The sequence below is a fragment of the Leptonychotes weddellii genome, chromosome 5 (assembly GCF_054177405.1).
Source record: "Leptonychotes weddellii isolate Sample4059 chromosome 5, ASM5417740v2, whole genome shotgun sequence".
In the NCBI taxonomy this organism is placed as follows: Eukaryota; Metazoa; Chordata; class Mammalia; order Carnivora; family Phocidae; genus Leptonychotes; species Leptonychotes weddellii.
In genome coordinates this window covers 40,489,828-40,513,896 of record NC_138373.1, presented here as the reverse complement: position 1 = coordinate 40,513,896, position 24,069 = coordinate 40,489,828, and the positions used below count along the sequence as shown (strand labels likewise).

The 24,069-nt window shown below is 41.1% G+C and overlaps 1 protein-coding gene across 11 annotated transcripts in view; it reads right to left on the bottom strand.

Annotated features, from left to right (window-relative positions):
- TASOR2 (transcription activation suppressor family member 2) overlaps positions 1–24,069 on the bottom strand; it is a 72,852-nt gene that overhangs the window by 11,396 nt on the left and 37,387 nt on the right. For 10 of the 11 annotated variants that reach the window (XM_081820518.1, XM_081820519.1, XM_081820520.1 and 7 more), the window contains 8 exons: positions 23,660–23,763; positions 20,161–20,233; positions 20,000–20,062; positions 17,719–18,438; positions 13,919–14,161; positions 9,803–10,682; positions 7,730–8,159; positions 835–4,683 (listed from right to left, as the gene is read on the bottom strand). In XM_081820518.1, coding sequence (XP_081676644.1) covers positions 835–4,683; positions 7,730–8,159; positions 9,803–10,682; positions 13,919–14,161; positions 17,719–18,438; positions 20,000–20,062; positions 20,161–20,233; positions 23,660–23,763 — 6,362 coding nt within the window. The remainder of the gene's footprint in view (positions 1–834; positions 4,684–7,729; positions 8,160–9,802; positions 10,683–13,918; positions 14,162–17,718; positions 18,439–19,999; positions 20,063–20,160; positions 20,234–23,659; positions 23,764–24,069) is intronic. The other variant, XM_081820521.1, reaches the window with a different exon arrangement.

The window sequence follows — 24,069 nt, the reverse complement described above, 5'->3', positions numbered from 1 at the left end:
AAAAAAAAATTATAAAAAAAAAAAAGAATGAACAAAAAATGATGAGGGACTGGATGGTAAATGAGTAAAATTATATGGAATGTGGGCCCATGGGGTATAAATAAGCATATGCTGGAGAAGGGAAAGCTCTACCCTGCAGCAGAACGCCCACTAATAAACGTACAAGGAAGGATGGAATTGAAACCCCCGCCCCCCATCTGCCCCCCAAGCAACGATCATATTAGTAGCTGCTTCAGGCAACCGTCAATGGATATTCACCCGGGTGGGTGAAAGTCTGATGCAGAATAGGATATTTTTATATAGCCTATTCTCCCTCCCCACTCATTAATAATTACAGCACATTTATTAACTTTACATTGGAGGTGGAGGAACCTGGCAGAAACCATCTTTATGGGAAAGAAATTAATACACAGGAGTGGGACAAGCTGACATGGTGCATTAAGAGGAGAACATCGCATGTGGGTATTTTCATCTAAAATGCATAAATCATGAGGAAACAGGAGATGCACATAAACTGAAGGAAACTCTCACATAACTGGCGTACATCCTTCAATACTGTCAAGGTCACCAAAGATAACACACGACAGAGGAACTACTCCAGACTGATGGAAATAGACATGACAAGCAGAGGTGACACATGACGCGGGACCCATGATGGGTCTGGGATTTCCGCAGCTGAACACTTATATGCAGACAGACGGAGCTGTCAGACTCAAAGGCCACTTCCTGTCATGATTTCTCTCTGAAGCCATGAACGCTAAATGTACGAGCTCTAAGACAAAGTCAGACGGCTACTGGAACCATGCAAGCTCGAAGGGGAAGCTGGCACTGTACCTTTGTTCTCACAAAGAATGACTGGTCTTCGGTCTCCAGGACGTAGAACAGGAAGGGGCTCTTACAGGCCTCTTGGACCACACTCTTCAGTTTGACGTGCAAACTGGTGCACAGGTCTGTGATCATGTCTTCATAGGAGGCTGCCCGTGGGAAAGAGGAATACAGCTCTCGAGAGGCAGCTTCTCCAGAAGCCATGGTGGACTCTTTCTCTGGGAAAACGACCGGGCTGCTATTCTTCATCACCTTGTTGAATTCAGCGTATTCATTGAGAATAAGTGAAATATCGTTCCGGGATTCTTTTAAAGTAGTGTTGTATTTCAGTTTGTTGAGGTGGAATGAAACAGTCTGATTTCTTCCAGAATTTTCAAGATGATTTCTACTGTGACCACAGCTCTCCTTCCAAAAGGAAGAACTGTCCAAACTGCCAAGCGTGTGGCCTGTCCTGCGTGGGCCCTGCTGCCAGGAGCCTGAGTGCACCACTGTTACCACAAGGGGGCTTCTGCTGCGGGATGCAAGGTGCAGAGCCGGGGACTCGGACACTTTTGTCAGAGGGAAGGCTCCAGCACCAATTAGAGGAGGCTCCTTTGGAAAGACATTGGTGGAGGAGGCAGAAGGCCGAGAATCGCCCTTCTTTACAATTTGTTTTAGCTTATGTGCAAAACGCAGATACTCCAGATCTAAAGTGTTCTGGGTGAGGTCATCTGCCACCTGCCAGGTATTTGTCCAGGAACTGAGCAAGCCACATTTTGCAGTGAAATTGGGGTGCCTCTTCAGGCTGTGCAAAGTTCTTGTGGTATCTGTGAGCTCTTTAGTTATGGTGAAATTAGCGTAAGTCCTGGGGATGCCACGGAGGTCTCGGATCTGGATATAAGATGGCACACACCTGTCTTCTTTCTTGAATCCAACGAGCCAGTGTCTGGGAGCAATGCCCGTCTCCAGCCCTGGGGCATGGGCAGAGTAGCCCCACTCTTCATTATCACTGTTATTTAGGCTCAGGAAAGAGTCATAATCATCTTTTGAAGCATCTTCTTCTTTCTTGGTTTGACTATACCTCAAAGTGCAGGAACCCTCTACCTCTGATTTGGGATTTCTACAGTCCCCGCAAGAGTCTTGATCAGACTCTCCAGAAAGCGGCTCATAATGGATGTCAGAATTCACACTGACATCCACGTCTCCACCCACGGTCCCCGAGTCCTCCTCGGCTCTGAGCCCCTCACCAGAGCCCTTATTTGCTGTCTGCTCTTCAGAGACTCCACAAACAAGAGGGGCACAAGACTGGGGAACGACGGAAGCACAGGGCTCTCTACTGGTATTTTCACCGGTGATGGCTGTTTTATGGTATGAATCCCCAGGCACACACATGGGGAAAAGCCCAGCGTTCAGCAAATCTTTTGTTTCACACACTGCCCTATCTTGCAGCACATGAATTATTTTTTGTTTGCCTTTTGGAGATGTGGTGCTTGACTGGGAGTCAACACCTCCTAGATCTGTGATTTCTTCATGGAATTTGGCCTCAGCGTCACCATTCTTCAGCAAACTGGCCATTCTGACTACTGAGATTTCCTGTGTCTGGAACCCGGTTTCTGTGTTTGTGGGTCTGGGACAGTGGGGTAAGGCAGCACCATCTGAGGGAAAAGCAAGTTTGGGGATCTCTGAGTGTGTGTGTGTCCATGTATCAGCTCTGCCAACTGAGCCAGAGCTCAAGGACTGAGCTTGCGCGTAAACGCCTCCATCTGTCTTCACATCACTGCTAAAGAGATTTTTAATACTTTTAGGGCTGGTCTGCTGTTTTAGTGACACATTCACTATACCACTTGGAGCAGTTGTAGAAACAAATGTGTCTGCCAAAAACTTATTTTCAGTCATCTTTCTAGGACTAAATGGAGGCTCACCGGTCTCCAAGACAAGAGGACTTAAATTCCTGTTCTGTATGCTAACTGGCTGCAGTGGATTTCCCGATGTCACCAACTTTTCTAGAGAAAGCTTGATGTCCTCTCCGTGTTTGGCAGCCGGGGCAGGCTGTCCCAGCTTCGTATCACAGCATGGCACCTTTTCTGAGAAAGAGAAACCCTCAACCTCACAGTGCCCCCCTGGGACAATTTCCTCAGTTACTTTACCAGGAAGGGTCAAATGGCCATCTTTTCTTTCTGGATGCTTACTTCCTACTAGCGGCATTTCAGCAGAAAGCTGCATTTGCTGGACTCCAATTAGGCTATCTTGTCCCACTGGATGGATAGGACCAACAAAAGAATTTCCTTTCTCCGTGAAGGTCGAATCTACTGACTCGATCCGGGAGAATCTGGCATTTCTCTCCCGCTGTGTATCGGCCAGTTGTAAACTACACAGAGACAAGGCCTGAGATGGCTGTGCTGCTTCAACTGGGTCCTGGGGGTCAGGACTGGAAGCTGGTGACACTTCTTCAATTAAAGAGGCAAAGGGAAAGTCTGAGGTAACGTTCACTTCCTCTGCAATCTCAAGGGCGCAAGTTTCTTTAGAAAGTATTAGGGTAACTGTTTGTAAATTATCACCTTTTCTCTCCTTACTTTCTAACGATTTCTCTGGCACTGTAGGGAACACGGATGTAAAATCAGCAGAATCCACTTCTGGGTTTTCTAGGAGAGTCACCTCTTCTGGCCCGATTACCTCTTCAGTCGTGTCCTGAAGTTCCAGATTCGACATGGGGGCCTCCTGCCTCAGCTCTAGTCCCCCCGCGGGCATCTCTTCTCTGGGGCTGGTGGGTGGCGATATTGTGAGAGTGAGGTCAATGTCAGAATCATCCTCGGAGAACTCCAGGCTGGCCTCCTCTCTACTCACAGAGAGGTTCGTTTGCTTGGTAAAAGCTGAATCAAAGGGTTCAAAATTCCTATTTTCACTCTTTAGAGCACTCCTGTCACTCACTGGTTCCGAGGAGCTACCTGTCGTATCACCCGTTGGCGGAATGCAGTTACGAGAGGTAGTTCTTCCCAAAGTGGCGGAGGCAGATGCCGAGACCACTTCTTCAACCTGGGACGGCTCTACAATTTCTTCCGAAGATATGCCAAAGAGACTCTGAGTCTGCAGGAAAAATTCTTGAGAGAGTTTCATTTCTTCCCTGGGTGACGAATGATTAGAACTTTTAACTAATGACAACGCCTCGGCTACCCTCGAATTATCAGATGGTGGTGATAAGCCTGGAGCAGGAATCTCTTTCTGTAGTGAACATGAACACATTTCTTTTGCAAGTGTCTCTCTACTTACTGAGGAGGCACAAAGGTACTTAGTGCCTTTTTGTTTGGACATTGCTGGAGAGGGAACATCCCTAAGGCCTTGTGTTTGTGCCTTTTCAAATGACACAGGATGTCTAAGACTCGGAGCAGGTGACACTTGCTTAATCAACTCCGTATTAAAGGTTGTAGGTTCATCGCTTCTATTTGCAACTTCTGTCTGTATTGGTACATAGGTGTTTTTTTCAAAAGTGAACGTAACTGGTTCCAGATTAATCATCACATACTCTGTATCATCCTTACTCTCCAATGAAGGCTGACATTCTTTGCTCATGGGGCTGCTCTGCTGGATGAGGCCCTGTAAAGCACTGGTTTTTGTTTGCACTGCTGCATGAAAAATATCAACTTTGCTTTCCAGGGTGCTGTACACAGACTTCTGACAAGTCACCGACTGATCGCTGAGCCCATCGTAAGTCTTGCTGAATGTGGTTTGTGTGACAGTATCACTGTAAGTCACTCTTGTGCTATCAAGTGGCTCAAAGGTTTTATCTTCACCGGGAATAGAAGGTCCATTAGTTTGGGTACTTCCAAGATTAGAAGTCTCTAGTTTATCTGATGGGTCTTGTTTGGCTTTACCCCCCATTATCTGAAATGACAAAAAGAAAAATCAAGAGTCAAATAGACTCTTTTTTCACATCACTTATGGTGAAGAACAGAGTGGACAAGAATCAATGTCAGTTTGTTCTTTTGAATCTTTTAATCTTTAAGAATATCACAGGGTAGAAATCAAGCAAATCCCTCTCTTTTTTAGGCAGACTTACAACAGCCCAAAATAGGAATTTTTCTTTAAATATACACACAAATGAGAGCTTCAAACCTTTAACTGCACAGTTTTTTGTTTTGTTTTTTTTTTAATTGACTTTTGGGAAGAAAAGTGGCTGGACCAGTGACAATGCAAAGACCTGAAAATGCAGCCTGTTTGCTAACTAGCATCACCTAATGCAGAAATGCAGTACTAGAGAAAAAAGGACTCAGTTTTAAGTGTTTTTCAGTAAGATTAAAAGATAGTTTTTTAAAGCAAAGAATAACTTATTTTAAACACTAGCTTTCGATCAAACCACAAATACACTGTCATCTGGAACTCTCCCATGAGGAAAGAGTAAATTATGATCTCTTGTAGTATGACTGATGAGCAGTTTTTCGAGGGTGTCAATCTCCATTCTGGTAAATAAAGATCCCTTACCCCTTAGCTATCTTCTTTGCTTGTAACTCTCTCATTACAATACTCCTATTCAACAGAACAACAGAAAACATAGTGCAGTTTGCATTAACAAACTGAACCAAAAGGATCACTTTAAAGCAGGAAGGATATAGGTTAAACACTAGCGGAATACCTCTGGACATTCTGATGACCTCATAAACAGGCTGTTTTAAGGCTGAAGCATGGTCTTGTCCAGAGTATGGTAAAATGGACTGATCATCACTGACCATACACCTATAATATTTGGAACATTATGGTCACAGATTTCCTGCCACGTCTTGAGGCGATCATACTCAAAGTCAGGACCTGGGTTTCAAATCTGTTAAAAAGACTTCTGTCTTAAACAAAGAAAGACACTGACCCACATAAATGGCAGGGTAGGGTGGAGACTCAGAGTTTTAAGAGGACATGATTGGCCAGACACAAAGCATAGAAAAGTCTTGATGGTAAGAGTCATTCTGAAAACTTTCCTGTGACCCTTCAATCATGCTGTGGCTGCTAATCTCACCAGGCCTATGGACTTCGTGAAATGCAAATTGTCATCAACTTCCTATGTTTATATTGACAGATATTTTTTACTACTGGCGAAGTGTAATATGTTTAACATAAAGTCTGATACTTAAAAAGAACTTTTTATTTTTTTCTTATTTAGTTCATTAACCCACACATTTAAACACATGACTCAGAGCAACATGCCAATGGTTTCTAATGCCTATGGTGCTGGAGTTCTCTTCACGTCTAGTTTGCCCACGTGGGGAAGACGGCAGGGGATAGTGCATGTGCGCACGCCTTTAAAGTATGGGCATGGTAGCCAAGGAGATGATGGAAAAAAACTTAAGTATATGCTATAGAAATTAATTTTAATACTCTATTTCTTAATACTATTTCACATTTGCAAAAACACCATTCCTAGAATTAGTAATGATGATGGTGATTACAGATTAAAACAACAAAAAATACTTTATCAGGTAGTAATCAAAGTCTTCTAGATTTTTTCTTTTTTTTTAAATTTTTTAAAGATTTTATTTTTTTGAGAGAGAGAGAATGAGAGACAGAGAGCATGAGAGGGAGGAGGGTCAGAGGGAGAAGCAGACTCCCCACTGAGCAGGGAGCCTGATGCGGGACTTGATCCCAGGACTCCAGGATCATGACCTGAGCCAAAGGCAGTCGCTTAACCAACTGAGCCACCCAGGCGCCCCTAAACTATATTTTCTTATTCTAAGGTAGAGATTCTTTTTTTAAAGAAAGATCTATTTGTTTGTTTATTTATTTGAGAGAGAGCACAAGCAGGGGAAGGGGCAGAGGGAGAGAGAGAAGCAGACTTAGTCTCCTCATCTATAAGATGGGGGGGTGGTCCTTATTCACCAGGCTGTGTGAGACTGAGCTAATGTGAGCAAAGGGCGCAAACCACTGTCTAGTCCACAGCACACCATCAGTTTCATTTTGATAAAGATGAGCATCTGGAGACACAGGCTCTCTGAGGTTTGTCCCTAGACCCGCAAATCCCCACGTAACCCCAGGTATAGAAACGCTGTCTATTCAATGTTAAGACGCGCACTGCAGGTGCCCAAACCCATGCAAAAGTATCCTGGAAGAGACCAATGCTGAAACCTTAAAGAGGCACATATTTTGTCAATCCATTTACTTATAGACTTTTGATATAACTTTTTTATTTGCTCCAGTTAAAATGTGGTATTGCTGAACATTAGTTGAGAACAATGGAAAGAAACAAAGTGTATTTTCCATATTTACTAATAGTTACCAGAAGAGTCTAGCATTGTACTTACTGTTCTAATAATTTTTAACATATTCAATTTCAGTTTAAGGTTTACCAAAGACTTATAATATTTATTACTGCATATGATCCTTAAAAACTATTCTAGGGCATCTGGGTGGCTCAGTCGGTGAAGCGTCTGCCTTCAGCTCAGGTCAGGATCTCAGGGTCCTGGGATTGAGCCCCGCATCGAGCTCCCTGCTCAGTGGGGAGCCTGCTTCTCCCTCTCTCTCTGCACCCCCCACTCTCCCACTCTGCTCCTGCTCTCTTGCTCTCGAATAAAATAAAAAACCTATTCTAAGAACAGATATTATTTACCTCTTTTAAAAGATAAGAGAGCATGCTCAGAGAGAACAAGTAATTTGCCCCAAATTATACAACTGATAAGTGACACCATTATGGCTGGTCCCCAGGCCCATTTGACCCCCATGGTTTGTTTCTACTTCTGCGTCTTCAATTAGGATGGAGAAAAGCTCCACCTGCAGACAATCCAGAGCGACATTTACGGAAACTAAGTTTTGATATTAATCCTTTACACAGAGAATCCACCTTCCTAAAAGAAACCAATGACATGTTTTGAATGTGATTTTACATATCAAGAAAAAAAAAAAAATTTCTTCAAAAATGTCAGCACATATAGTATTCAGCTTTACTTACCTCATTATTACAAGAATAAATCAAATTCTGGCTTTCTGGGGTATCTGGATGACCCTCTCCTGCACAAATTTCTTTCTGTTCATTCTGTACCCAGAATTCCAAGCCTCCCGTGGGTGGTGGTTTCATGAAGGGAAGCAAGGCGTTAGTGTCAGGGAAGGACACGTCGGCAGCATGACCTGTGGGAGTTTCATTGGTCTCCAAAAGAGGGTCTACAGAACATCTTTCCACACTGGAGGACTCCTCAATTTCACTGAATTCAAAAGATTCTAATGTGCTATTTATAGACACATATTTTGCTGGGTTGCTGTGTTCTACCACTTTTCGGGATGACCGTATGACTTTGTTCTGCTTGCTGTAAAACAGAGCTACCCACATATGAAGTAAAAGCTTCACTTCTTCCACATTATCAGGTAAGTCAGTGTTCCAGGGCCTGAGATTTTAAGGAAAAAAACATGCAAAAAAATCACTGAAATTGGTGATTCTTAGTTTTAAATGTGTTCATTTTTGTATTAAAAATATACAAACTTGAAACAATGAATAAGATAAAAATGAAGTTAATGTAACAAATAATGACAATGAATCTAATCCCCTCACTTAACAGAGGCAGAAGAGGGAACTGAAAATCAGAGCTTTGAAAACTAACTTCTTTTAGATCACAAAACCTTTACGCGGTAGAGCCACGACTCGAACAGAGGTCTCCGGGCTCCTGGTCTAGGATTTTTCTTTTACTCCACTCCAACTCTCTCTGGACACAATATACCTATTACGTGAATAATGGCTCCAGCAACCACCCAAATCCTCATTTTTGCCAAGTCTGGCCAACTCATTTCTTTTCTATTTTTGTGTGTTTCTTCTAATAGTTGGGAAAGTCTGAAGATTAAAATATCTCTGTGGGCAATTCAGCAGAACACTATTTTCAGATTACAGTCCTGGCAAATCTCCTGAAACCACACAGGGAGAAAACATTTCTGGCCATTTGCCCGGCAAAAGTAAAGCAGAGAGTGGCAGTGAGAAGAGTCAGAGGGGCTGCAGAGCTGGGCTTCAGGTAAGCAGGATGAAGGCTATGGAAATGACCGTCCTGAGTAGATGCAAATGTTAAGTCGATGCTCCCATGAGTGCAAGCTTGTAACCAGAGCACGGAGAGAAGTCTGACACAATTGAGCCGCTCCTAGGTGAAACACTCCACGAAGAGGTAGCTGAGTGCCATTCCCTTTAGCGAGCGCTCATTGGGAATAGTAATGGTTACCACTTACCAGTATGTGCCAGTCACTGCACAAAACCCTCCAGTACACAGCAACCTCACTTGTAGCTATTACTAACCCATCCTTCGAAGGGGTCCCTACAGACTGCCATCCTCCACTGGCTTCACCTGGAAATCTGTTAGAAATGTAGACTCGGAGGCCCAGAGGCCCGTCCCAAACAGACTTGAGTCACAATCTGCACTTGAATAAGATCTCTAAATAAGCTGTCAGAGAGTAAAGATTGAGAAGCACTACCCCAGAGAACAGGAACCTCTTCCAGGTCACAGAAGCTAGTTAAGTGGGAGAACCTACGTTAAAAACCTGGGTCAGCCCATACTCCAAAGCCTGTGCCTTCAGTCCCTCTGCTGTGACTGCCTTGGCCCCTTAAAGATTTACAGAACAACCCCATGTAAACCTGCTCACGCAGAACAATCTGACCAGCTTAACAAGCTAGAAGTAATTCTTGAAATGTTTCTTCCGGAATTTAGGCTGTAAAACATTATTTCTCTATCTCACGATTTTACATTAAGATCTCATTTAAATATTGTAATTCAAAGACCACAAAGGCTTATGTAGAAGCATCTCAAAATGGAAAGCCATTCACAGGGTTAAAGTCAGCTTGCAAAAGGTCTCCATGTGACCATGACAGGGGCAAAACCAGCCTCATTTTCTTAGTTGTCAGTAAACACGACTGCCTGATATTATTACTAAGTTATCGGATGCACACACAGGACTTCTCTTTGCCCAAAGTCTGGCACAAGGATTCCTTCCCACTGCATTTATCTCAACACAAAAGTCACGTCCGTTTTCATGGAGTGTCACTCCTACTTACCCATGTAGTGCTCGGATTACAGTTTTTTCCAGCGGGTTGTTGGTATACTTGCTGTCCAAGCTGAACACATACTCCGTGTCACATGTGAAAGTGACCTTAACGGAGCCGTCACAGCTGAACACAGTGTGAGAGCAGTGAAAGTCCTTCAGGCCGGAGGACAGCAATCTGCTCCTGCGCTTGAGCACCAGGGCCTCGGACAGCTTCTGCAGCGGGGACGCGCTCTGCTGGTGCCGGAATGGCATTACTTTCCCCACCGGGGTCCCCGCCTCAGGGCCTTTGGGGCCATTCTTGGCGAAGGCAGGGCTGGAGGTTCCTCTCTGCTGTAGGTGCTTCTTTGAATGTTCCGCAAGGAGCAGGGCATAGGAATGTTCCACGGCAACAAAAGAGCTTTGGCTTGCATCATTACTTTCTAGCGTTTCCTCAGAAAGGGCTGATGCGGCTTCCACGGGGGCCGGACTGCCAGGAGCCACGCTCTCCTCCTCTTGGCTGATGGGGGAATCGGGTGCCGGACTACTCTTCTTCTCAGAGGAGGGCTTAGGTAACAGTCCACCTTTTTGATTTTTAACTCCTCTGTGATACTCATGGTCAGATGTACCGCGCACAGAATGTTCTTTAGAAAGCAAAACATCATTCTGTGGTGATTCAGAGGCGCAGGGAAAGCTCCTGGGCTCAGATGGTGGTGTGGTAGAAGTAGCAGCACTTAATGCTAGGTCAGCTAGCATATTGAGGGCTTGGGAGTCACAGTTGACAATGGAGTTTTCAGGCAGATCTTTTTGAGCCACCGAGATATCTTCTGTCTGAGTTGCATTTATGCTAATAACATCCTCTTGACCAACTGATGAGATTTCTGATGGAAGTTGTGAACCAGTTTCTCCTTTTGCTTCAGTATAAAAGAAAAAGACATGTAACATTTGATTTCCATATATTTTAATTCTCTGCTATATTACTACTATGGCTTAGTGAAAATCAATGGTTAAGTCAATATACTCAAGAAGAACCTCTGGATAGGTTACATAGATTATAGGTTGAAATTTTACTATCAGGTTTCTTCCAACTGCCAGTTCTAATATAATGTATTTACCATGGGAACAAATCTTAAGGAGTGTGCATATTGATTTAAAAAGAAATCACCTTTCAAAAGGCACGTACCGAACTACACACAAGGTATACTGATCAGCTAAAGAAATATACAAAGAGGGAAAGAAAAACAAGAATAAAAAACAGGAGTCCTGCCCTCAGAGAGCTTACAATCTAGTGAGAACGTAAGAATTTCTAAGTTTGAAGTGTATATTATAGTATGTTAACACACTTTTAGAAAGCATGTCCCTTAACAAGTGCTTTGTTAGAGAAATCACCTAAGTTCAAACTAGACATGACTTTTAACCCTACTGATGTTTCATTAGAATATGTAATGATACAAATAAAAAAATCAGAAGAGTCATAAGATTATTCATTCAGAATCACCAATTTCATCATCTTCTAAAACTTTTAAGTTCTGTACTGAAAACATTTCCTCTCTACTCTGTCTGCAAATAGCAAATCTCCTTGTCTACCAATAATTCTCCTTTCTGTAGATGATCCAATCCACCATATGTCTTAAGCAGAAAGCGACCTTCTACAGTCGCCTACTTCCATTCTCAGGATGTTAGTTCGGCCTACTTAGATGCGGCTATCATGAAGGACAGAGTTCACAACAGTACTAGGCAACAATTTCCTGCAGCAAGTGCATGCACAGAAAAGCCAACTGTGTTCTTTATAACAGCAGCAGCAGGTCTGAAATGAATTATTAACCTTCCTGCAAAGGCAAATGACTACGAATCCATTTAAAGAGAAAACCCTGGCCTGTGAGGTCATCAAACAGAATGAGAACGTGTGTGTGTGTGTGTGTGTGTGGTGGGAAGGATAAGAGTAATCAACCACTGTCCACTTTTTATTTAAAATAGCAAAACCCAAGGGGATTAGGTGGGTGAAGTGACCCGAAGCAGAGATACGTCATCAGCCCCACAGATCTACTGGAAACATGATCTCTGATGTGTTTATTCACACTAATTTCATTCCATTGTCATTAATATTATGGCTCTTACACAGGGTATCACTTGTAAGTAAAGCCTAATATAAAGAACACTGCACTGAAGAAAAAGGCTTTATTTTAACAGATTATGTGTCTCAGTTAAATCATTCAATTACTGATTTGTTAGAAGTTCTCAATCAGTTAAAAATAGAATACTAATCATCTTTTAAAAAATACAAATAAGACAACACCAAATGAAATATATGTAAAATATAGAGTTCAATAAGTAAAAGCTATATTGAAAACTTTAAAAAGGGCAGAAAAGCACTAGTTTCAGTAACAAAAATGAGCCTTCTTAAATTCTTATACTTTAAGTATAAGAAATGAAACAGATTAGTATAGGTGACTAAGAAATAAAAGAAAAATTAAGAGATTATTTAAAAGGTGGCAAGCTTAAAATTTTAACTTGGAATGTGGCTGCACAATATATACAGACATTTACAATACAAATCAGCCTATTTCTGAATACATATTTTAAAAACTTTTCATTTTCTGGGTGCACTTTTCTGCCAATACCCAACTGCATTCTTCCCATTAATCCATTAGTCTACAAATATCTACAAATATTTGTACCAATTCAGTACAAATAATTCAAATGACACAGCTCAGCACACAAGGCATTTATATGTGTATCTATGCTCATGATGTTTACAAATTCATTGGAAAGACAGGACCAAGACAAATCAAATGATTAGAGAAGAGTACGAATTTGATTCTACAGTGTTCTCAAAAACCCAGAAGGAAATGAAAGAAACACAGAGCTGAGTGAAGATCAGAGCATCGGGAAACGCCTCACGGTGGAGGCAGGACTAGCTGTGCAGAATGTGGTGGAGGGGAAGTGCACAAGAGCAGAAATCGGGGTGATGTGTGGGGAAGCACGGAGTACGTGGCAGGACAGACACGCTGAACGAGAAACAGCAGGAGGGAAACAAGGAGGTGTGGAGTAAGGCCTCCTTAGGAACCGCCCAAGAGACCAGCAGAGTTTGCATTTGTCTGTGTCTCAAAACTGCAACACTGGGTTTTCGAATCACATGAGCTCTTAAAAAATCGTCACTCACTGAAAACAAAACACAAAAAAAATCCTTCTATTATAAAACAATATTAAAGAAACTTAGAAAAAACCACTCTTACCCATAATACCATCAGCCCAATAAAACAATATTTTCTGAATTCCCACTAACCATGAGGTTTTTTAAAAATCTAAAATAGGTGAGGGAGAAAGCAGAATCAGGGAGATTAGACAGAAAACTGTAAGAATACAAAGTATGAGGACATTACATCTTTGTTAACAAGAAAAACAACACACATGCAACCCCACAGGCCTCAATACGGAAGATGGAGAAGTCCGAGACTCCGCAGGCTGGAAGAAGTGCAACACATACACATACATACACACACACACACACACACACATGGACGCAAGGTGAGACAGGACGTGGACGCGATGTGAGCTCCGCTTGGGAGGTGAAGTCTGTGGGGACGGTGGGGCTTTCTGTCTAGCAGTTGAAAATACAGAACTAGAGCAGTTGGGCATTTGTTCATATAACTAAACTTTATTATTCACTGAAGCAAAACTAGGAAAGTAAAACCGCTTTTAAAATTAATCTAATGCTTTCTAAAACCAAACAGGGTTCTGGACTACTGAGTGTCTTCAATGATCTCTTTCTAACTCCCTCTGGACAAATAAACTTCTAACCTTCTACTTTCTTAACTGATTACGGCCCAGAAAAATATTGCCAGATACTTTCTGTGTGCATTTATTTATAAGGAAGCCTCTCTACACTGACACTCTTGTAGACCATTCACGTTCAGGCTTTCTGCAAACTAAAAAGTAGGGTCTATTTTGTGAAGCTCTGAACCTGCACTTAACAGATTTATTTACAACAGGAAACCCACCTACTTAGTCCTGTTAGTGTTTGAACTCAAGGAAATAGCAGGAACTGTTGCTAAATTTCAGCTGTTCTTAGATTATTTCAATATACTATCTTGCAATCTCAATTAGTCTGCATTGCGGTGTTTAAGTCGACAGGAAGAGTGTTTCTTACCAGGTTGTGGCTGCTTTCTGATTCTGGGATTCTGATTGCCTTTTACTAGATTTACCCTCTGCTTTTGTGGAGATTTCTTCACGGGTGGCTTAGCCCTTGGAACAGTTTTGACTGGAGATTTCTCTTGTTTCCTTGCCCTTTTAGTATTCGTTGCCACTGGAGCATCTTTAGAAATGGGAGCTTCTTGTTTTTTCCTATCCAATTTGGTTGTCTGTACAAACTGTGCAGCCCGCACGTCAGCACCTTATGTAGAAAACACACCGTTTTTTAAGGGGTAGGGGGCTCAAATATTTATCAGCAATAGCTTCTCCTTTGACTTCTTTTGTTTTTTGGGGGGAGGGGTAACTTTAACAATAGGGAAGAAAATATAAAATTTGGGGTATTTCATTAAAAGATTTTTTTTTAACAAAGCATGAGTTAAAAGGTCTCAGATAAATATAAAAACATGATCTTTCTAAGCACTGGATATAGCCTGTCAGGTGAAGAAGAATGTCAGAGTAATAACTTTGTAAAAACAAGGCATGACTTAACTAAAGAAAAAAAAAATTCTCCATAATCTTTCCTGACTGATGAGGCAGGTGAAGGCTGAAGATGGTAGTTCACAGCACTGGGGAATGGAGAATTCAATTTACAGAAAAGCAACACAGCTCCCATGAAGTCATTAGATAAAACTGTAATCGCACTGCAGAAAAGAGACTGTATATTCATAAAGAGCCATCTTCTGATTTCACTTGACTATTCCTAAATATACAAGTCTTAATACCACTGGAAAAATCATCTTTACAGAGCAGACAGAGGAAGGTCTGCTAAAGAAGGCTTCACTGATTTAACTTTCTACAAGTCTCGTACAAAGTGCTCAGCTTTCATCTCTCTTACAAAGTGCTCAGCTTTGCTTCTCACATGGAAGGGAACAGCTAGGAGGCAAGTATGTAGAAAAAAACCTCACGACTACCCTGCTAATTTAATAGAAAGCGTTTCAATCTTTTAAGAGTTAAAAAAAAGTTAATAAATGTTCCCTTTGAAAACTTTTACTTTCAGCTGTTCCCACCAAAAAATTTAGTCTCAAAGATATCAATAAAAATATCACACATGAGTGTTGGCAAATATTATAAAATTACGTTATAGAGAAAACACTACAGTTGACCCTTGAACAACGTTTGAATGGATTCCTTTTTAATAAATCTAAGGACACTACTATAAATGTATTATCTTCCTTTTGATTTTCTTTTTAAAGATTTATTCTTTGGGAGAGTGCGCACGCATGTGCACGCTCGAGGGGGGGGATGGGGGGCAGAGGGAAAGGGAGAGAGTCTTAAGCAAACTCCGCACTAAGTGCAGAGCCCAACGTGGGGTTCAATCCCACAACCCTGAGATCATGATCTGAGCTGAAATCAAGAGTCAGACACTTAACTGACTGCACCATCCAGGCGCCCCCCCTTATGATTTTTTTTAAGATTTTATTTGAGAGAGAGAGAGCACAAGTGAGAGAGAGCTGGGGGGGGGAAGGGGCAGAGGAAGGAGAGAGAGAATCTCCAGCAGACTCCCCGCTGAGTGGGGCTTGATCTCACGACCCTGAGACAATGACCTGAGCTGAAATCAAGAGTTGGATGATTAACCGACTGAGCCACCCAGGGGCCTCCGCCCCTTATGATCTTCTTATAGCACTTTCTTTTCTCCAGCTTACATAATTGTAAGAATACAGTATATAATATGTAAAACATACAGAATACGTGTCAATCAGTGATTTGTACTACCAGTAAGCTCCTGGTCAATAGGAGGTTATCAGGAGTGAAGTTTGTGGAGACAAAAGCTATAGAGATTTTTCCACTGTGTGGGGGGTTGGTTGGCGCCCCTGATTGCCTGCGTTGTTCAAGGATCAACTGTATTTCTAATTGAGAAAAGGAAACATGATAGTAGTTTAATAAATTGTGATGACTACTAGTGAAATGTAGAAAACAGACCAATTTAATTTCATTCTTTTGGGAGTTTGAGAAAGGTTTTTTTTTTTTTTTTTAAAAAAAGCTCTTGCATCTCTTTATGTGGTACACTTCCCTGGGTCTAATTATTTTCCTTCCTATTTATGACTTCTCATTCTACTCCAGCTATTTTCTAAAATTTTTAGCACAAAAAAGGCAAAATATAAATCAAGCAGGAAAAGTTCAGACTAAATTGAGAAGAGAAAGAGAATAAGACGAGAGGATCAAGAGCTAGGGGAGGCTCCTAGCAGCTGCATAGGCAGGCAGGAAGACTGCACACAACCCAGGTCCTGGGAGGGAAACAGAAACACAGAAGAAGGTGATCCTTCAGGGATCATCTGCATCACTCAATGCCATGTTAAAGTTGTAGGCACAATTCATTGGTGGACTGTAAAATAAATTTAATGAGTTGTAACCAGAATCCTTTCTTAAATGAAGCAGGATAGAAAATACTAGATTGTACTAGGCATAGTTAGGGTAAATGTTTTTTGAAATTTTTGTTTCAGTCATGTATATATTTGCATGCACTGGACTATATAACATAAAACATTTCTTAAAGTGGAAATTTGAGAAACAGTGACAACATGTATCCTGAATTATAGATTATTTAACAGCTTGAAGTAAACTGGTTCATATACAGAAGAAACCCAACATGCTTGGCCTGGAACGTACTTGTAAGTAGCTGTACAGTCTGGTTTACCGCTTTATACTGCCACACTTTCCATCCTTCCCACACGCGTGTGCATGCACACATACTCACCCCGTCTCCAACTATAATAAGCCAGAAATAACTATCTGTTAAGCCACAGGGTAAAGCCTTAATTATCTACAATCCTGAGGATCTGCATATCCCTGAGGTTTTCTTCTTTAGGCACCAACATTTCTAAATTCAAAATATTATACATACAGTTAGCAAACCTGGGACAGGCTGCCAGGACATATTTTCAGCTTTGAAGGTCACATGATCTCAGTCACAGCTGCTCACCTCTGCCAGCAAGGTGTGAAGCAGCCAGAGACAACTGGTAAATGCTTGAGGGACCCTTTGGCCAGTTGGTTGACCCCTTCTCTAAGGGGTCATGGAGCATATGGTTCCCTACCTTTAAGCAAAGTACAATACACACAACTAAGGTGACAGTAAGCCAAAATCACGTGGTTTGCTGTGCTCTGTTTGCCACAGCACATTTGCCTATACACTAAGTGGCTACAGACTGATTCTCATTTAATTTACAGGACGCAACAAAGCCATTTGTAGAATCATTTCAATATACAGGTCTCTAGGCCACTGGACATTGTTTGAACAGGTCTACGGCAGGATCCAGGTGACTATTTTTAAAAACTCTGATACACACAAAGGATGGGAAATTTTGCCCCAGACTGCTTTAGGTTTGGAGAGTTCAGGCATTTAATTCCCTCTTTATACACGTTCAAACTACTGGTTATCACTTCCTGCTGCTACTGGTGAGCCTGGTTTTAGAAGACCCTCTTCCGCCACCCTTATTTGTCCAAGGATAGCTTAGAAACTGAGTCACCATTGCTTAGAATGGAGTGTAAATGAGTGAGTGACTGTTGGAAGCACTTTACAAATGAAATATGAGCCTTTGGTGAGTGGGCTTTTGAGGTATCTTACAGTTTTTCCTATTTCTTGATTTTCATCTGCCATCTAGAATGGTGCTTCTCAAATTTTAGCACGTAGACAAATCACCTGGAGAGAAACGTTGGCATTTCTAGCAAACTTCTACCTGATACTCCCCAGCTCGGGGCACAACAATCAGTACCATAGCTACTACTAATGCTCATTTCATACTCCACAGAAATCGTACTTACCTCTTTTTCTTTTCTGAGGGAATGGTCCTTTAACTAATTTGAGAGTTGCTAGAGAATCCGAACCCTTGCTTGCTCCGGCAGGATTTCTTTTGGGGAAGGGGCGGCACAAGTTCACCCTTTTACTCTGCATGGCGGGTGGTACGCTTGCCTTTCTCTTAGGCTGAACTCTCAGATTTGATGCTGCGCTTAACGGAAGCAGAGCTCCCTGCCTGGCTTTCAACATTTCTTCAGGATTCTTCTCGGTTTCAGTTTCTTTTCTTACTTCTACCTCTGAGTCAAGAAATTCAGGATCTGGAGTCATAACTAAAGAAAATGCAGCGTCACAAATTCCATCTGAGATACAAGGGGACTGAGGACGCTCTGCCAATAAATCTAACGCAGTAGACACTTCCAAAACATACCCACTAGGATCTGAAAAATAAGACCTCAACTGAGTTAAAGACTGTGAAGGGCACTTTTCCACTGGAGGAACCAAGTCAAAGCCATTGGACAGTTGGCCAAAGAATGCAGTCTCTTGGATTCCATCTTGGGAAGCAGCAGTCAATGAAGAGCCTTTGTCTACCTTGTACAGTTCTTGGAAACTATGCTTTACTAATATGTTTGGACACACTCCTTCTTCAGTAAATGACTTCTTTGCTTCTAGCAGGGCACAATTAAGGGCAGGTAAAATAGGTGTCACCTTCAATGAGATGTCATCTTCACCTTTCAATTCTTTCAGCCCTAAAACATATACACATACATTTAAACCTCAAGTTTTGTCTTTTTTTTTTTTTTAATTCTACAAAAACATGCAGGAAGAAAATCCTGTGGATTACAAAACCATGAGATGGTTGAATATGGTAGTGTTTCACATGGGAATCTAATTGGCAATTAATAGAAGACCTATGGGTACATTTAATGTATATATATCTCTATTTACATGAAATCACTCATACACACACACACACACACACACACGCAAACCAAAAACGAGTGATTCCAGTGCAATCACTGGGTTAGAGTGAGGAAGGCAGCTCCACCTCATCTGACCAGGAGCCCAGCATGAGCTCAGGTACCATCGCAGATTTGCCTTCAAGTATTTTCAATGCTCATTTCCTGCTTTTAAAATCGGTCTTATTTTATCTGTACCTTATTTAACTTACTTCAAATTCTTTTAAAGAAATTACAATGCAAACTAACTGACCTGCAGAAAGTAAAACCTTTAAGTAACCCCTAAATCTCATGGTAACTATTGGTGTTAAAATGAAATAAACATTTTTGGGGGGTGCCTGGGTGGCTCAGTTGGTTAAGTGACTGTCTTCGGCTCAGGTCATGATCCTGGAGTCCCAGGATTGAGTCCCACATTGGGCTCCCTGCTCGGCAGGGAGTCTGCTTCTCCCTCTGACCCTCTCCCCTCTCATGCTCTCTCTCTCAAATAAACAAATAAAAATCTTTAAAAAAAAATTAAACATTTTTTTAAAAGTAAGTAACTAAACCGACTAGTCTTGTGTTCCACTCTCTCTCCTTGGCTCACTCTTTGACTGAAATGCTAATTTTTCAGCAAATCAATAACATAAAGAAAAATAGTAAGAGGGGGGAAAAAAGATAAAAGGTCAGGTCACTGAGAAGTGGGTAATGAAGTCCTAGAAAATGTAAGGCATCAGTAACTCTTAGATTAAAAAACCCCACAGATGGGGCGCCTGGGTGGCTCAGTCAAGCATCTGCTTTCGGCTCAGGTCATGATCCCCGGGTCCTGGGATCAAGCCCCACATCGGACTCCCTGCTTAGCAGGGAGTCTGCTTCTCCCTCTTCCTCTGCCTGCCACTCTGCCTACCTGTGCTCTCTGTCAAATAAATACATAAAATCTTAAAAAAACCCAAAAAACCCACAGATGACAACAGCCTCTGGTGTCTACTGAACTGAACTGAGTCATGCCGCTCTTTTTAAAGAAAAAGTAACTGCAAAATTAAGAAACACCAAGTTAGTCCTAGCTGAATACACTTGCCCTTGAGCCGGTATTACGAAAAGGAAAAGAAGAGCAAACATGGATAAACAGGAAAATGTGACTAAACACCTGAGACATCTAAGTGAACATGTCAACAGGCAGCTGAATATGGGCGTGTGAAGCTCAGAGGAAAGTCTAGGTCTGCGAAGGAGACAAAGAGGGATCACCCAGGGAGGTTAAAGGAGAGTGATTTCAGAGCAGAAAACAGTTACGAGGGTCAAGCGCTGCTGAGAGGTCAAGATGAAGACTGAAAAATATCCCTCAGACTCCATGAACTGGACGTCACTGTGCCCTTACCTGCTGGAAGGGATGGATGGAATAAATGTAACCCACATAGACCCGTCTGCCCATCTCCAAAATCTACACAGAATGAAAATCGTAAGAAAAGTTAGGTTGTTGATCTTATAAAACAAAAGTAAACATACTGAAAAACAGTTTTTAAAAAAAGCGGTCCTTACTTGTTTCTGGTATTAAGGCTGATGATGTAAATAAGATGAAAACCCCCCGATCTTCTAAGCATTTGATGATTGCCTTAAACATAAAAAAAATAAAAAAAAAAAAAGTGAAAGAAGATTCAGTCCCTCTCTTTCTCCCTCTACCACACTCTGCAGTGAATTGTGAGCTCATGAAAAGTATAAATATAACACAATTCTTGAAATGTTAGTGTTTGTAAGAATCAGGAGAATTTTGTCCCCAGTATCAGAACCTGCAAGTTCCTTAGTTCTCAAATAATCTTGGCCCTGTGAGGCCTACATATAAGAACCAGAACATTAAGGTTAGTTTTAGGATAGTGTTCAACTATGTAACAAATCAATTGGAAAAGACATTTCAGTTTTTCATTAAGATGCTTGACATTTCATTCTGCTGCCTAAGTAGCCAATCTGTCACCATTCAGCCACTACAAATTCAAGGTGACTCAGACCTGGGATTAGCATCTTAAGCTCATGTTTACACAAAAAATATCACAGAATCCTGGAACTCAAGACTGGAAGATACAATCCAATAAAATAATCCTTTCTACAGCATCCTAAGAGAAGAAAATAATAGTTAATGACATAATTAGGTCCCGTGGCACAAGAGATGCAGATAAAAAAAAATTCTTCCTCTCGTTTCCCTCTATCATAGTCTTCAGGGGAATCTGGAGCTCAAGAAAAAAAAATCCTGAAATTTTCATGTTTCTGGTAACTCTGGGAATTTTTCCCCATTAGTGGGGAAGTTATCCAAAAGTTGCCATTGTAAATCATAAAGATAACAGCTTTTCCATTAGTCACCATTTCAAAAACTTATATATCCATAACAAAGAGAAAATCCAATGTTCATATAGTAATTTTTCAGTTAAAAAAGAAACAAACAAAATACACCATTTTTTAGAATAAAGTGAGAAAACATTCTATTTCAAAGATTGATAAGTCATAAGCCTACAAATATGGGGAATCAATAAATTATTCAATAACAAAGTATGAAAAAGACTTCCAATGATTACATCCACAGGAACAATCATTCCACACGCTTCTGCGATAGCCCCTGGGCACCTGACAGTTTCTGCTTTTGTTTCCTCCAGTCTTACAAATTCTATGATGGCAGGGACTGTATGTGTATTTATGCTTCTGGGCACACAGTAGGGACTGAAGAAATAATTATTGAATAAATATACCAGTAGTTATATATACCCATAGCTTTGGTATCTAGGAAACTGCAGGTATAATTCTGGCTTCATTTTCTACTACTATAAAAAGTGAAAGTGACAAGAGAGTTAGCCTCTACATCATTCTGCATTTTAGTTTTGTGATACAGATGAAATGTGCAAATAAAACAAATATATATCTTATTGGTCTCTCAGATTATGTACTGAAAGGGCTAAAGTTCCTATTTTAACCTTTGTGGGGAGAAATCATACAATGTTTACATATCTATTAGACTTTTCCATTTACACACAGAAAAATACAGCCATACATGTCCTTAAGACCCTGTTAAAAAGAGACCTTGGTTGGTACTGTTCTTGAAGGTCAGTGTTCTGGGTACAAGGCCACATATACTTTATTCAAGGGACATCTATTGCTTGTCCTCTATACACCAGGCATGGGCACTAAGGTGTCAAAGATGCTTAAGATATGATAACTGCCCTCAAGGTACTCAATGTCTAGGTGGGGAGACGGATATGTAAAAATTATTCATACAATGATGAGGCAAGAAAAAAAAGCATGGGAGCTAGAGAGTATAATGCTAAGTGAAGTTAAGTCAGTCAGAGAAGGACAAATACCATATGATTTCACTCAACATGTGGAATTTAAGAAACAAAACAAATAAGCAAAGGGGAGAGAGAGAGAGAGAGACAAAACAAGAAATGGACTCTTAACGCTAGAGAACACACGGCTGGGTACCAGAGGGGAGATGGGAGGGGGGTGGGGGAAACAGGTGATGGGGATGAAGGAGTGCACCTGTTGTGATGAGCACCGGGTGATGTATGGAAGTGTTGACTCACAGTACTGTACACCTGAAACTAATATAATACTGTATGTTAACCAACTGAAATTAAAAACTTAAAAAACAAAAAAAAGGAAGAAAAAGCATGGACACCAAGGAGGAAGGACCTGATGTGATTTGTGCATCAGGTCTCTGCTACTTTTGATATCATTTGCACTTACAAACAGTTGCTTCATGAATGCATGTTCTGAAAACATTTTTGGACTCTCTTCCTTTTACTTTCCCAATAGAAAATGGACTGTGCTACTGCAAAACAACATAGCCTACATTCCCCCAGGAGATACTCAACGGCCATCTGCTCAGCATCCACTGCTGCCCAGCTGGTTCCTCTGTGCTGAGGAGCACTGCCACAGACTCAGCAGGACTGACCCTGGACCCAGTCCCAGCATGTGGGCTCAGGATGGCCTGCGTGGGTCAAGGCACGCCATTCCCTGTTAGTTACTGGACAAGGGATGTGCAGATGACATACACTGGTCTAATGAAACTGAAGTGAAGGTGAGGAGGGGCTCTCTCTCTCCAGATGCACAAAGGAAGCATGTCGCCCCGAGTGGCAGCCTCAGGACAAAACTAGTGTACAGAGCAGAGTGAGGTGAAACACAAAGTCCTGAGCAAAGAGTACTTGAACTGGCCTTATCACCTAGAATTGAAAAAAAGCCTGTTCAGTCCTGTTACTATCTAAGCCAGCTTGGGTTTCCATCACAAGTAACTCCAAGTATCTTAACTGGCTGCCCCTAAGACCCCTTATCTTCACAGCTTAGACACAGGTCCTGTTTTCACTTACTGATTTCTTGCTATCTACTATGGGGGTAGTCCGGCATGCCACTAATGCGCTCACATGTTTAGATCACTATCCCACACTCACACCATCTCCCTTGGGATGTTTAGGTCTCACTCATAAAAAGTCACCCTCTACTCATTCCTCACACTGAGGAACCCTGGTTGACAAAATGGACAGAAGTCTCTGGGTTGTTACATAATTCTCATTAGCGGCTTACTTTCTACAATATGGAAACAGTGGGAGCACCAGCATTTGATTTTTTTTCCTTACATACCTATAGATCAACACAGGTCACTTTTAAAGAAGTATCTCACAAATGGTCCTTTGATTAACTCAGAAACACTAGGGATCTAATCAATTCTTGTGTCATAAAACAACAACAAAGATTTGGGGAAAACTGTCCTCTAATTCTTAAAATTAGGAGTACAAACTGACCAGCGAAATACGAATGTAAACTGAGACACAAAGGAGGATGAAAATATTAGACAATAAATATTAAGAATATGTCACATAAAAAATAGATAAAAAACATAATAAAATTAAATTAAAAAAAAGAATATGTCACATATTAAGTAATGAAAATCCTTTCAGCAAACTAAAATAATTCACTCTAGGCACAGTCAACTAATAATGAGATATCGATTTCTTAATTCAAAGAAAAAATAATAATTATATTTTAAATAGGTGATTCTTACCAATTGCTTATTTTTAATATACTCTGTTAGTTTATCTATTTTTTCCCCTTGTTTGTTTGACAGTTCCACTTCATACATCCTGAAGCACATATCCTGGCAAGAGACTATGGAGAAAATCAGAAAAACAGAACATTTCTTATTTTAAAACGCTATTATGCTTTTTTATAACCAAGTTTTTCATTTTATATGTTAAAAAGATGAAAGAACTAGAAATACTCTTAAAAAAACATTTAACATTCAATGGTCTTTGTTATAAAACTCCTCAATAAGAAGTTACTGTGTCAAGTATTTGAAACAATGCTTTCACTAATATGGACTCTACTCTAGAATTTAACAAGACAAATACATACTATATAAATAACATAAACATCAATGTTCCATGAATTAATCTAAATGACCAGGAAATTTCC